The following is a 19844-nucleotide window of genomic DNA, read 5'->3' as shown; positions in this document are numbered from 1 at the left end:
GGGGGAAGACAGGTGGTGGTGATGGTGGAGGGCACTTGAGGGGAAGAGCACTAGGTGTTGTATGGAAAACAATTTGACAATAAAATATTATGGAGGAAAAACAAAAACAAAAACAAAAAAACAAACAAAAACCCAGTTACTTCCTAGGAGCGCCTGGGTGGCTCAGTCGGTTAAGCCTCTGACTTCGGCTCAGGTCAGATCTCACGTTCCTGGGTTCGAGCCCCGCGTCAGGCTCTGTGCTGACAGCTAGCTCAGAGCCTGGAGCCTGCTTCCAGTTCTGTGTCTCCTTCTCTCTCTGCCCCTCCCCCTCTATGCTCTGTCTCTCTCTGTATCAAAAATAAAACATTAAAAAAAAAAGACTTTAAAACCAGTTACTTCCCTTAAGCACTGATTTAGCTGTACTCTACAACTTGATATATTATGTTTTCATTTTTATTTTCTTTTAAGTATTTTCTAACTTTTCTTAAGATTTCTTCTTTAAGCCAACCTTTATTTAGAAGTGTGTTAATTTCCAAACACTTAGAAGATATTTTCCCAGTTATCTTATTGTTATTGGTTTCTAGTTTAATTGCATTGTCATCAGAGAATATATTCTGTATGATTTCAATTTTTTAACTTGATTAGAATATACTTAATGGCCCAATATATATAGATATAGATATAGATATAGATATAGATTTAGATTTAGATATAGATACAGTCTATCCTGATAAACATACCATGTGCACTTGTAAAGAATATATATCTTGCTGTTGGGTGTGTTATCCCATTAACATCAATTAACACAAGATGGTTGAAAGTGTTCAAATCTTCTACATGTTTGCTGATTTTCTGTATTTGTTCTATTATATACTGTATGGTGTTAAAATCTCCAGCTAGAATGGAATTATTTTTGTTGTCTTCTGTTGAATTCTTTAATTAATACCTTATGTATTTTGAAGCTCTGTTAGTAGCCACATACACATTAATGCTTGTTATTCCTTCCAATTGAATTGGCCCTTAACTCATTATGAATGCCTCTATCTCTGGTAGTATATTTTGCTTTCAAATTTATTTTATCTGACATTAATATAGCTACTGTAGTTTTCTTATGCTCACTGTTTGCATGGCATACCTTTTTAATCCATTTGCTTTCTTTTGTGTATTTTTTTAGATTTTTTTTAAATGTTTACTTATTTTTGAGAGAGAGAAAAGATAGTACAAACTGGGGAGGGGTAGAGAGAGTGGGGGAACACAGTTTCTGAGTCAGGTTCCAGGCTCTGAGCGGTCAGCACAGAGCCTGATGCAGGGCTCACAGGTATGAACCATGAGATCATGACCTGAGCTGCTGTTGGACACTTAATTAACTGAGCTACCCAGCTCACCGCTTTGTGTATTTTTTATATTTAAAGTGTCTCTTTTGTTTTGTTTTAATCCATTCTGACAATCTCTGCCCTTTGAGTATTTAATCCATTAACATTAATGTAATTATTGGTTGGATCTAAATCTATCATTCATTATATATTATCTCTTTTTTGCTCCTTGATTCTCTCTCTCCTGTCTTTTCTGATTATATGAATTTTATTTTTTAGAATTCTGTTTTTCTAGTTGAAGGGATGCCTGTATGGCTTAGTTAGTTAAGTGTCCGACTCTTTGTTTCAGTTCAGGTCACAGTCTCACGGTTTGTGAGTTCAAGTCCCATGTTAGGCTCTGCACTATCAGTGCAGTGCTTGGGATTCTCTCTCCCCCTCTCTCTCTGCCCCTCCACTGTGCTTGATCTTTATCAAAGTAAGTAAATAAAAACTTAAAAAAGGAAAAAAGAAGGGACGCCTGGGTTGCTCAGTCAGTTAAGCATCTGACTTCAGCTCAGGTCATGATCTTATGGTTTGTGAGCTGAAGCCCCACATCAGTCTCTGTGCTGGTAGCTCAGAGCCTGGAGCCTACTTCAGATTCTGTGTCTTTCTGTCTCCTGTCCCTCTCCCACTCGTGCTATGTCTCTCTCAAAAATAAACATTAAAAATTTTTTAAAAAGAATTCTAATTTAATTTTCCTATTGGCAAAGAGTTAATCATAATATTACTATTCATTGTCCTATGAATTATATGTTCCTGATATTGCACAATCCATTTACTGTTTACCATAATATGTAGAAATCTTGCCATCTTATAGGTCCACGTTCCCCATATATCTTGTTGTAGTTGTTAAATGTAATACATTTACATATAGTATGAACTCTAAAAAAAATTATGTTAAAAAAAATTGCTATGAGTGTGCCAAGTGCTGTTGTCAGCAGGGACCTTGGGAAGCCCTGGTGCTCTCCTGGGAACCCTCTTAGCCACTCAAATGGGGCTAACTCTGAAACCAGCATCCCTTCTCCTCCATTGCCTGTTATTTCAAGTGGGCTATTTCTTGCACCTTCTACATGTGGACTGCAACATCTGGGTGCTGGACAGGGAGGTCAACTCCTTTACAACTCCACCTTGGAGCAGACAAGGTCAGCATGGAAGCCTCTCGTGGAAGAGACCAAATGTTCTATTTTTGGGGCACTGCTTCACAGTATCTTTACACTGCTTGAGGCTCCAGTGCTGTGGGCACTCAACAAATAGCGTTGGCCAACTGACTCACTTCTGCACAATGCCTGTAATGAAGAGGGAGCTCAGCAAATAACAACTCCATCTGGACACCTTTTCCCCCACAGCTGAAGGGAAAGCAAATAGAACTGAGAGCGGGCTGACATACCACAGAGCCCTGTAGGAGCCAGCGGAAGGGGAGAACAAAACTGTAGTCTCAGGAGCCTGAGCCCTCAAAGCCACAGAGAAACAAGAAGATGGATAATGTTAATGAAAGATAAGCAGCATAGGAAGAGGACTTCTAGTCTTGACCACAAGTTGTATGACCTCAGACAAGGGAACTGGGACTTGAAGAGTTAAATTGGAAATTTAAAAAAAGTCGACGGAGGGCAAGATGGCGGAGAAGTAGGGAGCTCTGTAGTCTTTGCTCACCCATGTCTATCAAACTGAGAAGGACTGAAGTGACAATACTCTGATCTGAAAGAGTGGGAGAAGAACACACAGACTCTAGAAAGAAGACAACCTTAAAGATGCCTGAGTGAGTACGAACTGGGGAAATTAAAAAACAGGCTGGGCAGAAGACCTGAACAGACACTTCTCCAAAGAGGACAACCAGATGGCCTACAGGTACATGAAACAATGCTCAGTGTCACTCATCATCAGGGAAATACAAATCAAAACCACACTGAGATACCACTTCACACTGGTCAGAGTGGCTAAAATGAACAAATCAAGAGACCATAGATGGTGGCAAGGATGTGGAGAAATGGGCTCCCTCCTTCACTGTTGGTGGGAATGTAAACTGATACAACCACTCTGGAAAACAGTGTGGAAGTTCCTCAAAAAACTATCAGTAGAACTCCCCTATGACCTAGCAATAGCACTGCTGGGGATTTTACCCAAAGGATACAGAAGTGCCGATGCATAGGGGCACATGTACCCCAATGTTCACAGCAGCACTTTCAACGATAGCCAAATCATAGAAAAAGCTTAAATGTCCATCACCTGATGAACAGATCAAGAAGATGTGGTTTATATATACAACGGAATACTACATGGCCATGAGAAAGAATGAAATCTGGCCATTTGTAGCAAAGTGGATGGACCTCGACGGTGTCATGCTGAGTGAAATAAGTCAGGCAGAGAAGGACAGATACCATATGTTTTCACTCACAAGTCTAACAGGAGAAACTTAACAGAGGACCATGGAGGGGAAGGAGAAAAAATAGTTAGGGAGAGGGAGGAAAGCAAATCATGAGAGACTCTTGAATACTGAAAACGAACTGAGGGCTAAAGGGGGAGGGGGTGGGGTAAGGGGAGGTGGGCATGGAGGAGGGCACTTGTGGGGAATAGCATTGGGTGTTATATGGAAACCAACTTGACAATAAACTATATCAAAAAATTATGTTATGATTTTACTTTTAAACAGCTATATGGTTTATAAATTCAGTGAAAAAAGAAAAAATAATCTTCTGCATTTCCCCAAGTAGTTTCCATTACCAATGCTTTTTATTCTTTCTTCAGGATCTAAGTTTTCTGGTCTCATTTTTCTTTAGTCTGAAAAAAATTCCTTCAGCATTTCAGTATTACATGTCTGTTGGTGATAAATTCTTAGTTTTTTTTTCTTTTGTAACTAAAAATGTCTTAATTTCACCTTTTTGTTGATATGGTATTTTTGCTAGATATAAAATTATGAGTGGACATTCTTATCCTCTCTTTCAGTAACTTAAAGATGTATAACTCTCTCCTAAAGCCTCCACAGTTGTTTACGAGAGGTCAGCTGAATCAGATCATTGGCCCCTTTATATAATAAGTCTATTGCAGTTTTCAAGAGACTGTTTCACCACGAGGTACCCTGCTGTATGTTCCATTGTTCTTATTCTGCTTGCTGTTTGTTTAGTATCTTGTCTCTGAAAATTTTTGGCCAATGTTTCTACAAGTATTTTTTTCTACCTCATTCTATCTTTCTTGTCTCCATCTGGTATTCCAATTACATGTATGTTTGATTATTTGACTTAACATGTCCCTAAGGCTTTGATCATTTTGTTTTCCAATCTTTTTTTCTCTATGTTCTTCATTTTGAGTAATTTCTACTGATTTATCTCCAAATTTACATATTCTTTCCTCTATCATGTCCATTTAGCTCTAAAGTACATTCACTAATTTTTTTTAATTGCTGAAATTGCATTTTTCAGTTCTAAGATTTCCCTTTGGTTTTTTATTACTGTTTCTACTAGAACTTCCTACTTCTCAACTGAGATGTTCATACATTTAAAATATCTTTTTACTTTATTCAAGATAGTTCTAATAGCCCACTTAAAAATATTATCCCTTAGTTCCAACATCTGAAGGAGTCAAACTATATTGATTTTATTTTTACATAAGGATGTACTACACATTTTTTACTTTTATGTATGTTGGGTGAAGTTACACTGCATTATCAATTTAATTCTGGAGATTTTGGATTCTGTTATTTTACTCCATTGGGTACTGTTTCCTTTGTTTTTACTACGTAATATTCTTGGCTGAGTCTGTACTACAAACTCTCTCTTATGCAACAGCTTTATTCTCTGTTCAGATCTTTTTTCTCTGGTTGTACTACTCGATCTGTTTTGCATAAACATGGTTATGAGGTAATCAAAGATGGGGGTAAAAGAGTTTGGGGATCCCCTCCCTTGCTCTTTCTTCTGAACTTCCCCCCTACTTTTTTCAGTGTTCTCAATTTCCTGGCTTCACTTTTCTGGTTCCCCAATCCATAAAGACTGAAGATTTTCTATGCTGGCCTCCACCTTTGTGCTACATGAACTGTACTTAATCCCAGGCTCAAAGGCTATGGAAGTGGAACGTTTTTATACCTCCCCTTTCCCCAATCTACACACTAGCATGAACTCCCCAGCCAGAGTCAATATGCTTTGTTCATTCTCCAGTATCTTCAGATAGTTGTCTTTTGTGTAACATTCAGGTTTTGTAATTTTTTTCTATAGGAAGTATCCCCCAGTAAGATTATAGTCCTGCATATCCAGAAGTAGAAGCTAATTTGTTCCTAAAAATTTAAAAACTAAATCACAGACACTATTTAAAAAATAGTCTCATTAATGAAAGCTTAACTTTAAATGATGCTCACAAACTGTTTTTAAGTAAGAATACTCATCAGATTAACTTGAATAAGAAATAATTAGGATCTATCCATGTGTCCAAAGAATCTACTATGTGCTTACTTGAGATGAACAGGAAGAACCACAGAAAACAACTCAAGAGGTGACCAATGGAAGGCTGGGGGCAAGGCAAGAGAAAGCAACACTATGAGTAACACCATTATAATAGAACCAAATGGATTAGATCTATAATAGTGTACAATGCTGTAGGCTATAAACACTTTCATAAAGAGCAAGAGCTTCTGGAGTAGTTGGTATAAATAGGAAGAATACCTTAGCCTACTGCATACACTATGGCCTCCCAGTCAATGAGTTTCTAGAAACCCTGGGAAACAGAGTCTTCCCCATGCGGCATCCATCTAAATTTACTCATACAAGTATCTATCTTCTCTGGGAGAAAAACAGGAGCAACCATGTACTACTGTGTTCTTCCCATTCTTCTCATCACCTAATTACCTCTCCCCGCCTACCACATAAGACTCAACAGCTAACAGGGCAATTTGGAATATGAATATATGGTATGCACATATTTGAATATTGAAATTTCTAGGCTTTCTAATGGACTTAAAAGCTTATTTTCTCAGGAAATTAAAAGCTTACCTCTTCAAACTTATGTATTTGTATATGTTTATTTATGCTATTTATTTAGATTATCTTGTTCCAAAAGGAAATTAAAGTAGCTAGTTAAGAATAAGAAGAATATAATCTTGCAAGGTAACAAAACAAAAAACTTCAAATGTATATAAAATTAAGCTGGGTAAAATACAGGTAGAAGGATGGATTATTTCTTTTTACAAATTTATAAAACTCCTTTTTATAGATTCAGTCTTTGTTTTGCTTTAAACAGTGTTTCCTTCACTTTTGCAGGATCAAAAATAGTAGGTTCTAAATTACATGCTATTTGAGGAGGTGCATATTTTCAATATTCACATGATCTATAAAAGCTAGTATTATTATGCATACTCTAACAAAAGAAGTCTTTCTTAAAAAGTACAAGTAAGAGGCAAAGTAGGTGCTATATTTATTCACACACATTCACTCATATGCACATTTTCAATAGGTTCATATAATACAAAACGCTTCTAATATGACTTGTGGGTAGATACCCAGGTTAAAGACAGAAATGTTTATCACTGACACCTAATTATCTGAATATAGTGAAATGCTGTTATTGAGTCATACAAGATTAAAACTGCTTTTGATATAAAATATAAGGTTAATGCGTTCTTTAAAACATAATATATTTTAAATAACATATGCAGCATACTTTAAAATAAGTACCTAACTATATTTTGCTAACTTCCTCAGGTCCTAGGGGATCTTACTATAAACAAATCTGTGTCAGTATATAATCAGCTAGAAAGTCATGCCCAAAAGCACTAGTTCCCAAAAGTTTCCAAAGGACCCTATTTTAACACATCTTATCAATAATGTGGTCTAGAACTGTTCTAGAATACATGATAGTCACTAGCTACCTGTGGCTATTCATATTTAGAGATAATATAGCTAAAATTAAATACAATTAAAAATTCAGCTCCTCAGTCGCACGAATTACATTTCAAATGCTCAAAGGTCACATGTGGCTAGTGACTACATATTAGTGCAAATTGAGAGCATTTCCATTACTTTAGAACTTCTCTTGGACAGTGCAGGTCTGGAGCCTCAGCCCAGGAAACAGAGGAGGCTCATCTAGAAGACTGAAAGATTCTGACATTTAGCTACAACCCTAGAATGTCTTTCTTTTTTAATATTTATGTGTTGAGTTTCCAAATTCAGAGCAATAAATTAGTACATATTTCATGGTAACATAAATTCTGTAGCAACAATCTGTCTGATTTTATTAGTATTCTCTCTAAAAAATATTTTAGAGAATTGACAACACAGGAAATTCAGATTGCATATTAAAAGATAAATTTACATCTTTTTAAAAAGATTAAAAATATGAAAAATTACTATTATGATATACTCATAGGACCCAAAGGATGCTTTTACATAGAAATCTATTGACTATCTAGGTGAATCACATAATAATTACCAAGCATTACTGGTATGTAAGATAAGGTACCTGCCTAATATTATGTTGTTCTCTTTAGAGGTAGAAAAAGATAAATTCAGTAAGAGCTTTAGAAACACAAAAAAGGGGGACAGGAAATGTTCCTGTGGCAGACAGAAGGTTCAGTTCAAAGGTTTTCAATTATTTTAATAAATGTTTGCCATTATCTCTGACTGTAGTAGTGCCTGCTAAGATTTGTAAGCCAATATTTAAAATATCTCATTTACTATGCAGTAATTACATACTGAGCCAGATTTAAACAAGGCAACCCACACATTTTTCATTGCCAAAATGCATCAAGGTTAAAAACAGATGCTTCACTTTTTCTGCCAAAAATCTGAATAACATATAATATGTTTATTATAGCAAAGATTAATATATAAGTAAGGTAATTAAGCAGATAAAAAGGTGATATCAAAAATTCTGTTAGATTTTTGATGGATAATTTTCAAAATAACATTTGTCTATTTCATACAAAGAGAATGAAAAACTTTACATTTTAAAAATAAATTTTTAAAGAAATAGACTTTTCCACCAAAGGTGACTTACCGAATCATTCCGACCGAAAAAGGTATATATTGCATACAAGTAATAATCAAATAGCTGAGACATGAAATGGATAACATCAAAGGCAATTGGCTTAAGAATGTTCATCATCTGCATATATTTACCTGAAAAAAAAATCAAAATTAGAAAAAAATTAAAATCTGTTAGTCAATCATTATAAAGAGACACTATATCAAATGTATTTTTTAATGAAACATTACATTTCGAGTCCCATTAGCCATGTTTCTATAGTAATTTGTGGCTAGTGGCTACTGTACTGGACAGCACAGATACAGACAGTTACAGCATCTTGAAAAGCACTACCAGAGAGCACTGATTTGAATAATACCTACAAAAATATTTTCATATTAGTATATTTTACTGTTTGTCAAATATTCATGGAACATCCATACTCCCTTCTAAGTAACACTGCACAGACACACGACTCAGTTCCACATTATTGAATTCCATTTAAAATAATTTCTTCCAATAAAACAAAATAAATTTAAATTAAAAAAATTAATAATTGCATCAAAAATGTTTAGGTATAATAAGACCAAAGACAACGTCCTACAAAAAAAAAGTGTTTTGATTTTCACAAGCTTATATAAAAGAGCAAAAGTAAAAAAGCAAGAAGAAAAAGGACACACAGAAGGTACTTCCTATTCCCCTGAACCCTAGCCCTGTGAAATCTTGTGTCAGAGTCCAAGAACATTTCTTTATCACTACATCACTCAAGAGCTCAATACTCCCAAAGTGCCAAAAAAATGTCCTATTCATTCCTCCCTCTGGGAGATGCCACTATTATGTTCTCTTCTCTCTAAACATGAGATAATACAGAAAAAATATTTAAAAATCAAATTCTCAAAAAAAAGGTAAAATACAAAATAAAACCCCAAATCTCTGCATTTACAAACTTGTTAATGTATTTGAACAGTGCACGGGAGATGGAATGAATCAAATAATAACTAATAACAAGTCCCTAATTGTGTTTCTTTTTTTTGGAAATAATAGGGAAAGAAGCACATCTATAAAAAATGCTCTTCTGCAGAAGATGTTAAAACAGGCCATTTGCTTAATTTCCAAATGAGCAAATAATTCAGGTGCTCACTCCACTTAATGTAACTGCTATAAATTTTAAATTGGTACTATTGAAGACACCATGACTCAAGAGAAAACACATTAACTGCAGTAGAAAAAAAAATGACAAATTTACTCTAATGGAAATGTCTACTATCGAAACCATTTCTTTATTATTTAAGAACTCAGTACAGATGCTTTAATTTACATGTGAGATGACTCTAAACAATACTCAGATGGTCAGGAAAAGAAATACACACACCAAAAAGTAAAACCATTCAACTCACATTCTATTCTTACTCTTTATTTATAAGCCTTTTGTTTCAGAACCACGATTTGTAATTATTTTACACAGATTTTTTTAAAATCACAATGGAAAAATATTTGAAAATTATGCTCCTAGAACATTCTGGATCACTAGGCAGTATTTCACCAACCACAAGCATGCAGTATTTAAACTGCAACTATTTACACAAAAAATGTGACACTGTGAAAAAGACAGAAAAATATCATGTTACATTATTTTAACCTGTGAAAGAACAAAAGGTAGAATGCAAATATCTGGGTTGATATATATCCCAAACACACAGTTCCTCTCCAGTACTAATAATAGAGATTAACCATTGTTCATATCATTAATCTTAAGGAAGAGTACATAAATGAATTATTAACAGGTGAAGATATTTTAAATGTTGCATTAAAAAAAAACTAGATAAAAACCTACCACACTCAAAAACAATTTTACACATATTCATATTCATTCATTCATTCATTCAACAAACCCTTTCTAAAGGCTTATTATGTCCTTAGCTTGGTGTTAAGACAAAGGAATCAGAGTCCTTGCTCTCATATACCTTAGATGTCAGATGAGGAATGGTCAGATGAACCATCGATAAGCAGGCTGCAAGTATATTAAAACGTGTAAGAGTAAGAACTCTGTTCCAGTTCATGAGGGCACAGCGGGCTTTTGGATGCCTGAGGAGGCTATGTACCTTCTCAGAATTACTGAATTAAAACAATATTACAGTAGGTTAAGCCTGCATCTATGAAGAGTAAGGGATGAGGAGGGAAAGGCAAGTAGGTATGATCACCTGAAAATGAGAAATTTCAAAAAATTTCTACACCAAGCCAATTTCTAAATTGGCAAACCTTTCTGATAAAGGACCAAAGAGTACATAGATTTAGGCTTTGCATGCCATACAGTCAGTCTCTACTTCAACTACTCAACTCTGTCTTTGTAGCACAAAAGCAGCCATAGACAATATGTAAACAAATGAGCATGGGTGTGTTCCAATAAAACTTTATTTACAAAAACAGGTAGCCGAACTCACTTGACCTGCATGCTTTAGTGTCCCAACCTGTCTGGATGACAGAAAGAAATGGGAGAGTTTGATGGAAAAATACAAAGAAGTCCATAAACCACAGGATGACCATGAAGAGGTGAAAGCTGTAGGATGGTGATGCTTAGACTTGGTGGTGTAAGAAGGCAAGAGCCAGAAACAGGGCTGAAAAAGGATGGATTCATTAAGGGTCCTTATATGGGATAAATTATCAGTCAGCATGTCTTCCTTTACCACTATCCCTCACCAACAACAGAGTACAGGATGCCAGAATATGCCCAAGGACAAAACCAAAAGAAAACAAAAACTCTTAGGATTTCCCTCTAAAAGAAGTAAATAAAAGATGTAAACAAACCAAACAAAAAAACTGAGCAAACTTTAAAAAAATAATAAATTAGAAAGGCAAAGGCTTCTAGTGTGCATGCTGGCACCACAGATTAAAATCTACCTAATTCTAAAAATTTGGGGATCTGCCACATAAAGTAAAGATTGCTAGTAAATCCACCCAGCCTTGCCCTGTTCTATACAAAATTCCCAGTCAGGATCCCTACTGAGAAGAAAGGGGCAGGGAGAGCATAGCTCTCATTACTCAGTAAGGGACAGGCACGGCAGCCACACAGGCCTCTCCTATTTTGGATTTGAATAGGTCATCAAAAATCACCAGGCCCAGAGAGTAAAAGTAAAAAGAAAAGCTGATCCCAAAGAAAACAATCAGTCAAGCTAAAGAAATGTAATACTTATGTAAAACCTTATAGCAGAATATGGGGGGAAAGAAAAAGAACATACAAGGGCTCTTGAATTTAAAAGTGATTTTTAAGATTCAAAATTAAAGAAATGGAAAAATGGAAGTCTCCTGGAAGGTACAGCAAAAAGACAAAAATATGGAAAACATTAGAGAAAGTATGGGAGACAGAAAGGTGCTAATCTAAAGACTAAACACTTAAGAAATGGGAAATCAAAGAGAGGGTAGAGACAATGGGGAGGTGGAAATCATCAAATAAACAGTAGCATTAGTCACAGCTGAGGAGCACAAGGGCTTTCAGATTGAAAGGGTCACAAACTACCCAACACACTTGATGAAAAACAACTCACACCTAGCCACATCACCAGAGAGTTCTGAAACATCAAGGAAAAAAGTACTAAACGCTTTCAGACAGAGAGAGAGAAAGAGAGAGAGGAAATTCAACTACAGTAAAATGAACAGAACACTAGAGGTTTCAACTTTCTGAGGAAAAGTAACTTTTAATCTGTAATTCTGTTATACACAGCTAAACTGTCATTCAGTGAACGGGCAGAATGAAGACATTCATAATGACAGGAATTCAAAACATTTACCTCTCATGACTCTTTCCTGGGAAATTACAACTAAAGAAAGATAAACAGAAACAGACGAAGAAATTGCCTCCAGGCTGGTAGCAGGGAGGCCTGGCATGGGAGACTGCTGTTTTCATCACAATCTCTTCTTTACTATTTACTGTGTTTCAGTGAGACTTCTACCTTAACGAAAGGGTAAAAGCAGGGCTCTGAAGTTAGCCTGCCTGGTTTACAAAACGTGGTCCGTGGATCGAGGTGTGCTTCGGATGCACTCCACTTCTCTTCCTTCCCTTCTAGAGCGCCCTACAGAGGACACGACGGTGGAGGGGCACAGTGAGCTTTGGGAACATGGAGGAAGGTTACTTAATACACAGTCCACATGGATGCAGGACTGGCCCAGGCCCCTCAGGAGGGAGGCCCACAGGCCCCCTGTGAGGAGGGTTCCTGGCTTTGTGAGAGTAAGAATTCAAGAGCATGCCACTGAGAGGAAGGGACAAGGATTTATTAAATACAAAAGAAAGGAACTACTTCACAAAGTATCGGTCTTTCCTCCAGGTGAGAAAGAGGACCCCTCTCCTTTCCCTCTAAGGAAGAGTTTTATAATAAATTAGCCAACCATATAGGGAGTGGTTTCTCTTTAAACTAGGGCTTATCATTCACATTGGGCAGTTTTTCTATTGTCTTAGGGTTACAGAATTACCCACAGGGAGCGATTTTAACAAAGTCCAGCCTGTGTGGCTTTTTATGGCTGGAGGGCGTGGGGTCTTATGGTTTTCCATGAGTCTGATCTTGTGACTCTTATTATGACCTGCTGCTGACTTTTAGGTTAAGGGTCAGCCTAAAATCAAAATGACTATGCTTGGGTCAACTTGTCTCCCTGGCCTCCCTTCCCTCCTGCTTCAAGATGACTAAGAAGAGCATTTCTTCCCAAATGATCACCTGCAAGAAGTTCTTATTCCTGTTTCCAGTCTATATCGTAACCTCTGTGAATGAACATTCCTGATTTCCTCTACCAGTTGTGAAGCATGAAAAGAGCTTACTGGCTCTAGGATCAGGCGATCTGGGTCTATCAGTTAGCAGTTATGGGACATTAGGCAAGTTATTTACCTCTGGGCTTTCATTATTTAATGTATAGAAGGGTACTGTGAAGAATCTATGAGAAACTGTGAGTAAAGTGTTTACATGGCCTATACCAAGGAAGCAAGAAATCCTAGCTACTACTGTCATTTAAAAATAATTATAATGAATGCAGTAAGGGAGAAGTACAGAGTGTTAGGTAAAAAAAAAAAAAGGCTAGGGATAAAGCATCCAACTTCGGCTCAGATCATGATCCTATAGTTTGTGGGTCTGAGCCCCACGTCGGGCTCTGCGCTGACAGCTCAGAGCATGGAGCCTGCTTTGGATTCTGTGTCTCCCAATCTCTATGCTCCTCCCCTCCTCCCCTGCTCACATTCTGTTTCTCTCTCCCTCAAATATAAATACACTTGGAAAAAAAAACCAAACAAACCTAACCTGATGAGGAAAAGTTTTACAAAGGAAGCACTGTTTAAACTATCTCCCTAAACTTTAGACCGTGAGTCTTGCACACTCACAGGGAGGAGACACGAGGGACTGGCAAAGAAACCGACCAAGGAACAACATGGAGGAGAACTACACAGCCAAGAGGACCAATGGCCCCGCCTTATCCAGCTCATCAGCACAGAGAACAGATACTTTAAAATATTTCATATAAATACCACATGAAAGTCGGCCCAGGGAAATTCAGTTAGAGAGGCACACTCTTACTGTGCCGAGGAGCAAATCTAAGGGTACAGAGAAGATGCTGAAAGTGTGTATTCCTCCACTGTGCATTAAGACAAAAGAGGAGGAAAAAGTGTTGTTCCAATATTCAAGACTTTAAAAATCAAGGTCTGTCAGTTCAGTATACTGGGCACCTACAAAAGTGCTGGCTGAACGCTCTCTCTGCTGCAAAGATGACTCGGGCCGTTTTCATCTGTAGGGGCTGACACGCTGATGGGGAGGAGCAAGAACAGAATCTGAGCTGGAAGGATGTTGGCTATTCTTACTATTGCGCACTAAGCTGAAACACCATCAGTGGATATGAATAGCACATAAAGGCAACCTGGAAATGCTGTAAATGAGCCATAAAGGAAAGGAAAAGTTAGTTCAGCTCATAAAAATTTAGAAAAACACACTGAACAATGAATTGAAGACCGCAGACTATTCCCTCAGTCCTTAACTGCCAGCTCATATTCTATTATTTTATTCTGTTATTTTTATTCTGTTGTTTGAATATTCTATTTCAGCCTCCCATATCTCCAATATGATTTCCTGGCACATTCTGCTGAAGGATGACACTTCTTGGATCATCCTCTCAAAATATCATGTTGTATATACAGCTATCAGCTCAAAAAGTGTTTTTAAAACTGTTTAAAAATATTTCATATAAATATCAAAATATTAGCATCATTTAGAGAAACAAAAATATTGGAATATAATCCAAATTAAACAATGATATATATATTTTCTGTAAATATTACATATGAAAATGTTGTTTTCTTAGATAACGTTATTCTGGTTTCATGTTAAGTCTGGATACATGACATGCTGGTATGTAATGATTTTCAGCTGCTAAAGTAATAATTTTATCCTGCGGTCTGTAGTTTTGATAAGCATGGATTTTGACAACCTGTCTTCTGCCCTCTCAGACCTATCATACCTGCTCAGGTGACAGCTGCCTCCAGGAGAAGAGAATCTTGAACAGCAAGCCTATTTCAGTGATGAGACACATTCCTTAAAATTCTCTGCCTCTGTCTGCAAGAAACTGTCAGGTTGATAGAATTTTTTCTTTACTCGAGCAAGCATTCTGATTAGTTCTACGCACTTGTGAATGGCTCCCTGGGCCTTTCTAACAGATTTAGGTACCACCTGGGGCTGGGAAACCCCATTAACACTTTTTTTTGTTTAATCTCTCCTAATTACCTGCCAAATAAATACTACTTGAAAAGGACATTTTAAATATGCCTTTAATATTCTAAAATGTGCCTCCCAACTACTGAATAATTTGCTCCTTCAACTTCCCAGGCACCCAAAATTAATCAACCTTATTTACACAACTGTACTTCTGGCTTTGTAAGAAGAGACATTACCTTTGCGCGCTTATTATCTTCAAGCACCTCTATGCACTAACGGGATGAAATAGCATTTACTGGTCGGAGATCCCTTAGTGAGTGGTTCTCTTAAAGTTCTATTTTATGAATACATACAAACTGAAGATAAAGACATCCCAGGGAGAGAAAGTGGTAGGCATAAAAGTCTACGGAATAATGGAAACACCTAATCCCAGCCCTAAATGGGAAGATGTGAGAATTAAAATAGCATATACTAGGCATTATTCCCTAACTTCAATTCTAGTAAAAGGTCTGGTGGTGGCGAAGGCTGAAGTTACAATGGTCGTATTCTCTTCACTGAGTAAGGTTATATTCAGAACTGCTCTGCTTTGTAGGGTTGACATACCAAAAGCCCATTAGAACGCACCTTTTCCCCATTTCTTAAGTCCACTATTAGAAAATAATGTCCACTATGTCAACTGGTAATCCTTCTGTAAGAATCTGTTGTTACTGACTTCTGAATTTAGCACCAATAGCACATTTCTATCCATTTCTTACAAAACGAGAATAGCAGAACAAAGTCTTTTCATTTCCTTATGTCTACTAAGAAGTGAAGATTTGCCTCTGTTGTCTGCATTTAACTGAATAAAACATGATTTCCCCCTCCTCAATTTTGTTTTAGTCTTATATATGACTTAATTCTATTAAATATGTCTTTTAGAGTAGAAACCGTTGATGACCTCCTGTTCTTTGTGAACTAGGTGAGGTAAAAAATATAAACTACCACTTAAAGGGCATTGATTGTGTTATTCTCCCCAATTATCCCCACCTACTCCTTCCCTATAAGAAGATTATGCATCCTTGTCCATTGCCCTGAACCTATAGTGCCTTCCTGGGGCAGAAGTATACTTCTCTCTCCAATAGTCAAGCCTGACTTGCCATGGCCAGTGACATATGTCAGAGGAAGTCAATGTACTACATTAGGGTAGAAGCCTTAAGGGTCGTAACATGGTTTGGCTCCTGTTCTTTTCCCCATGTTCCAAGTTGGTGCTATTCTTTCAGCCCGCATCTCAGAATGATACATGGAGCAGATCTAAGGTGATCAGGAGCTAATACACATCATGTAAGCTTTTGTGGTTGAAAGCCACTGATGTGTTAGGGTGACTTGTTCTTTCAACATAACCAGGCAAAAGATGACTTCATTAAACTACATCTCAAGCAGTGTGTTTGGACACCAAAAACTACAGTGAGTCCAGAAGGCTGAGGAGGATGACAATGATTTTGGAATATTTACCAGTGGGAACCACATAAGGGAAATGAGCACACTGACCCTGAAGAACAAACTGAGGGAGCATACAGAAAGGAAGGACAGCACAACTACCTCCCAGACCTGAAAAGTGATCACAGAGAAGAATAGGAGAAAAAAGTATAGACTTTCTCTTTTTTACTTTTAAAGACATAACTAAGACCAACAGATAGAATTACAAAGAAACAAAATTTTGATTTATCACAAGAAAAGGATTTCTACCAATTAAATTAGTCTAATAGTAGAATGAGTAGTCTTGCAAAATAAAACAGTTCCAGTCACTGTGAGACATGAAACCAAGGCTAGGTGGCCACCACAAATTAGGGACACTAAAGAAAGAAATCCTAGTTTCATGGGAATTTATACAAGATGACCTCTCAGAACCCTTCCAGTTCTGATTCTATAAATTCTAGATAGGAACTCCTGATGCTATGTTCATTAGCTTTCTCGGATAAGGAAGAAAGGCTAATTTCCCTGGCAATAATCAGCCAAAAAACACTTTAGAATTAGTCATTTTTTTTGGTGTGTCAAAAATATATACAAATTTTTCTTTTCCTTTCAATTCATTATTATTTTTCCACTATTTTTCCTAAAGAAAATGAGACTTCTAAGAAACATTTTGTATACATTACCCTATTCATTAATGAAATTTAGAAATTATCTTCAAGAATATAAACCATTTTATCAGAGCCAAGAATAAACAAACGAGGCAGCAGGATATTATCATTCTCATATAAACAGAATGCAGAGTTTTTTTTCTAGAACATCATAAAAATTCCTGACTGGTATAGATGACTTGATTATTTTTAGAAGACATGTCTATAACTAATTTGTCAAATGTACAGACTTACTTGTGAGATATAAAGGTTAAGGTGGCATATAAAATGTTGAAATGTGGAATGTTAAAAATTTCACATCATCTTCAAACCTAAATATTTTAAATGGCATTTCTTCATGTTATTTGCTTTCTACAAAATCATCAATAAAGGTCTTATCTGTAATAAGAACAACTCTTCATATGGTGTGAATATTTAGCCTGTAGAACTCTTGTGTCTGAAAATGCCAAAGAATCACTATTCATTCTGCTTATCTGACAGGAAGATTGTGAAGATCAATTAAATAAGCACAAAATATTGTATAAATGTGAAATGGGTACTCATCATCCTAAACATACCTCTAAATCACATAGAGAATTTTTTATTACATACCAATTAATTGGAATATTTTAGAAAAAGTAGAATACACAAATACTAAGTAGTTAACTGAAAAAGAAAAAATTGACATTAATATTGGTTATTATACTATTTGGAACAATTATGATAACTGACCTCTGACAATCTTAAAACCTTCCTTGTGGTGGGCACTGGAGTATACAATGGAAACCCAAATAAAAATAACAAAAGTAGACTAATTTAACAAATAATGCTTTTTTAAAATGGTGTAGCTACTTACCAACAAGTCTTATTACATTCAGTGTTGTATTTGTTAAGATGGGTGCATTCACTTTATTTAGACTGTAATCTGATTTCTTCCTGCTTTTTAAAGTTTCTCTAGAAACGCTTAATATGGAAAAACAAAACAGTTGCAATTAGGGTTGTCAACTAGTAAATCAGTAAGTTATTGAGATTAGGATCTAACCTTCATTCACTAATTAGTTACAAAAAATGTTACCATGTAATAAGTCGAGATATAAAGATTATCCTCCTGTCCTTACAAAGTTTACAGTCTAGAGGCGAGAAATTCATAAACAGAGAAGTAAAGTGCTATACTGTATTTCTTTGATTTGAAGATTTTAATTAACAACTATTTTTAAAAAGCTATGTCAGTTAAAAAAAATAGATATTTCAGGGAAATTCTATATCAAATGTACCAAACATTCTGATTTCAGACTTATAAATATGAAAAAATACTTTCCTTAGAATCTAAACTTAATACCTAAAATTTAAGGCGTAATGATAGAGTCTGGGGTTAGGTACGACACTAGGTTCAAAGGAAAAGTAGAACTTATATTGTAAGCCCAGAAAGAAAAGCAGGGCAATATGTAGTAAGGCCAGAGGTAAGAGAAGAGAGTGCGCTCAGAGAAGCACAAAGAGTTCACAATGCCAGCATGGAGAATGTGTGGGCTGAGGGAAAAGTGACAAGTAAAAAGGTAAAAGCCAGATCACTAAAGGCAATCACATCTAAAGAGTATGAACCGTTTTAACCTGAATGCAAAATTTAACCAGGAAAATGACATGATCAAATTTGAAGATAAGAAAAAAAAAGTCTACATTTGTAACCAAGAATGGATTAGGAGGGGGTAAAACTAGACACAGGAAGCCAAGGTAAGGGAGCTGATCCAATAATCTGGCACAGAGATGATTTTTGCATGAACTTGGATGGAAGCAATGAAATATAAGAAATTTTGATAAATTCTAGACACACTTTGAGGTTAGAATTGATAGTAATTGATTGAAAGCAAGTCGTAGTTCACATTTTTCATACTTCTTAGTGGTTAGTTAGGAGCGTAACCGCATAATCCTACAAAAAATGCAAGTATATACACACATATACTGGCAGACACTATCTTACATATTCATTTTAATTAAAGCTTTCCTGTTAGCCAAAATATACGCAAAACATCCAGTGAATACGTCCAACAAAACAGTTCTACTCAGTTCATAACAGATCATAGATGGGAGATAATTAAACATCACATATATGTGAAAACCAATGGAAAATATTTCTGACATTAAAATATCCATAATCACACAAGTCACTCATTTCTGAGGAGAGAAATTATATTGATTAGGGTTTCATTTTGAATAGGTACTAACTAGGTACCTTGGGCGTAAAAAGTAGGAAAGAATATACTTAAATCTATCATTAAAAATAAAGTATATTTGTTGCAGTCACTAAATGTCTGATGCTCAGTCATGAAATTAACTCACTCACATCTAAGAATCAGCCCATTTAACTGGGAGAAGCTGACAAAAAATTCTCATGTAATTATCATAGTTTTTGAACAGGGCAGTTTATCACAGAAACAAAACAATGAAGGAACCTTAATAGAAGGAAATGTAATTGACTTTGGAAAAATGAATGGAGACTTTCTGCATTTAACTAGATTGAGGCAGAAACTCCACAAACAAAACAAATGACTACTTTCCTCTTTGAGGTTTGATTTTCCTTCTTTTTTAATGTATATTTATTTTTGAGAGAGAGAGAGAGAGACAGACAGACAGAGCATGAGTCGGGGAGGGGCAGAGAGAGAGGGAGACACAGAATCTGAAGCAGGCTCCAGGCTCTGAGTTGTCAGCACAGAGCACAAAGCGGGGCTCAAACTCAGGAACATGTGATCATGACTGAGCCACAGTGAGATGCTTAACCAACTGAGCCACTCAGGTGCCCT

At 36.2% G+C, this 19844-nt stretch overlaps 1 protein-coding gene across 1 annotated transcript in view; it reads right to left on the bottom strand.

Annotated features, from left to right (window-relative positions):
- The window catches only part of VPS50 (VPS50 subunit of EARP/GARPII complex), a 131793-nt gene that overhangs the window by 20479 nt on the left and 91470 nt on the right, over positions 1-19844 (bottom strand). The window contains exons 20-21 of the mRNA XM_029929148.1: positions 17906-18012; positions 8307-8428 (exon numbers count right to left, since the gene is read on the bottom strand). Of these exons, the coding sequence (XP_029785008.1) occupies positions 8307-8428; positions 17906-18012 (229 nt within the window). The remainder of the gene's footprint in view (positions 1-8306; positions 8429-17905; positions 18013-19844) is intronic.

Source organism: Suricata suricatta, chromosome 2 (assembly GCF_006229205.1).
Source record: "Suricata suricatta isolate VVHF042 chromosome 2, meerkat_22Aug2017_6uvM2_HiC, whole genome shotgun sequence".
Taxonomy (NCBI): domain Eukaryota; kingdom Metazoa; phylum Chordata; class Mammalia; order Carnivora; family Herpestidae; genus Suricata; species Suricata suricatta.
This window is presented reverse-complemented; position numbering and strand designations above follow the sequence as displayed.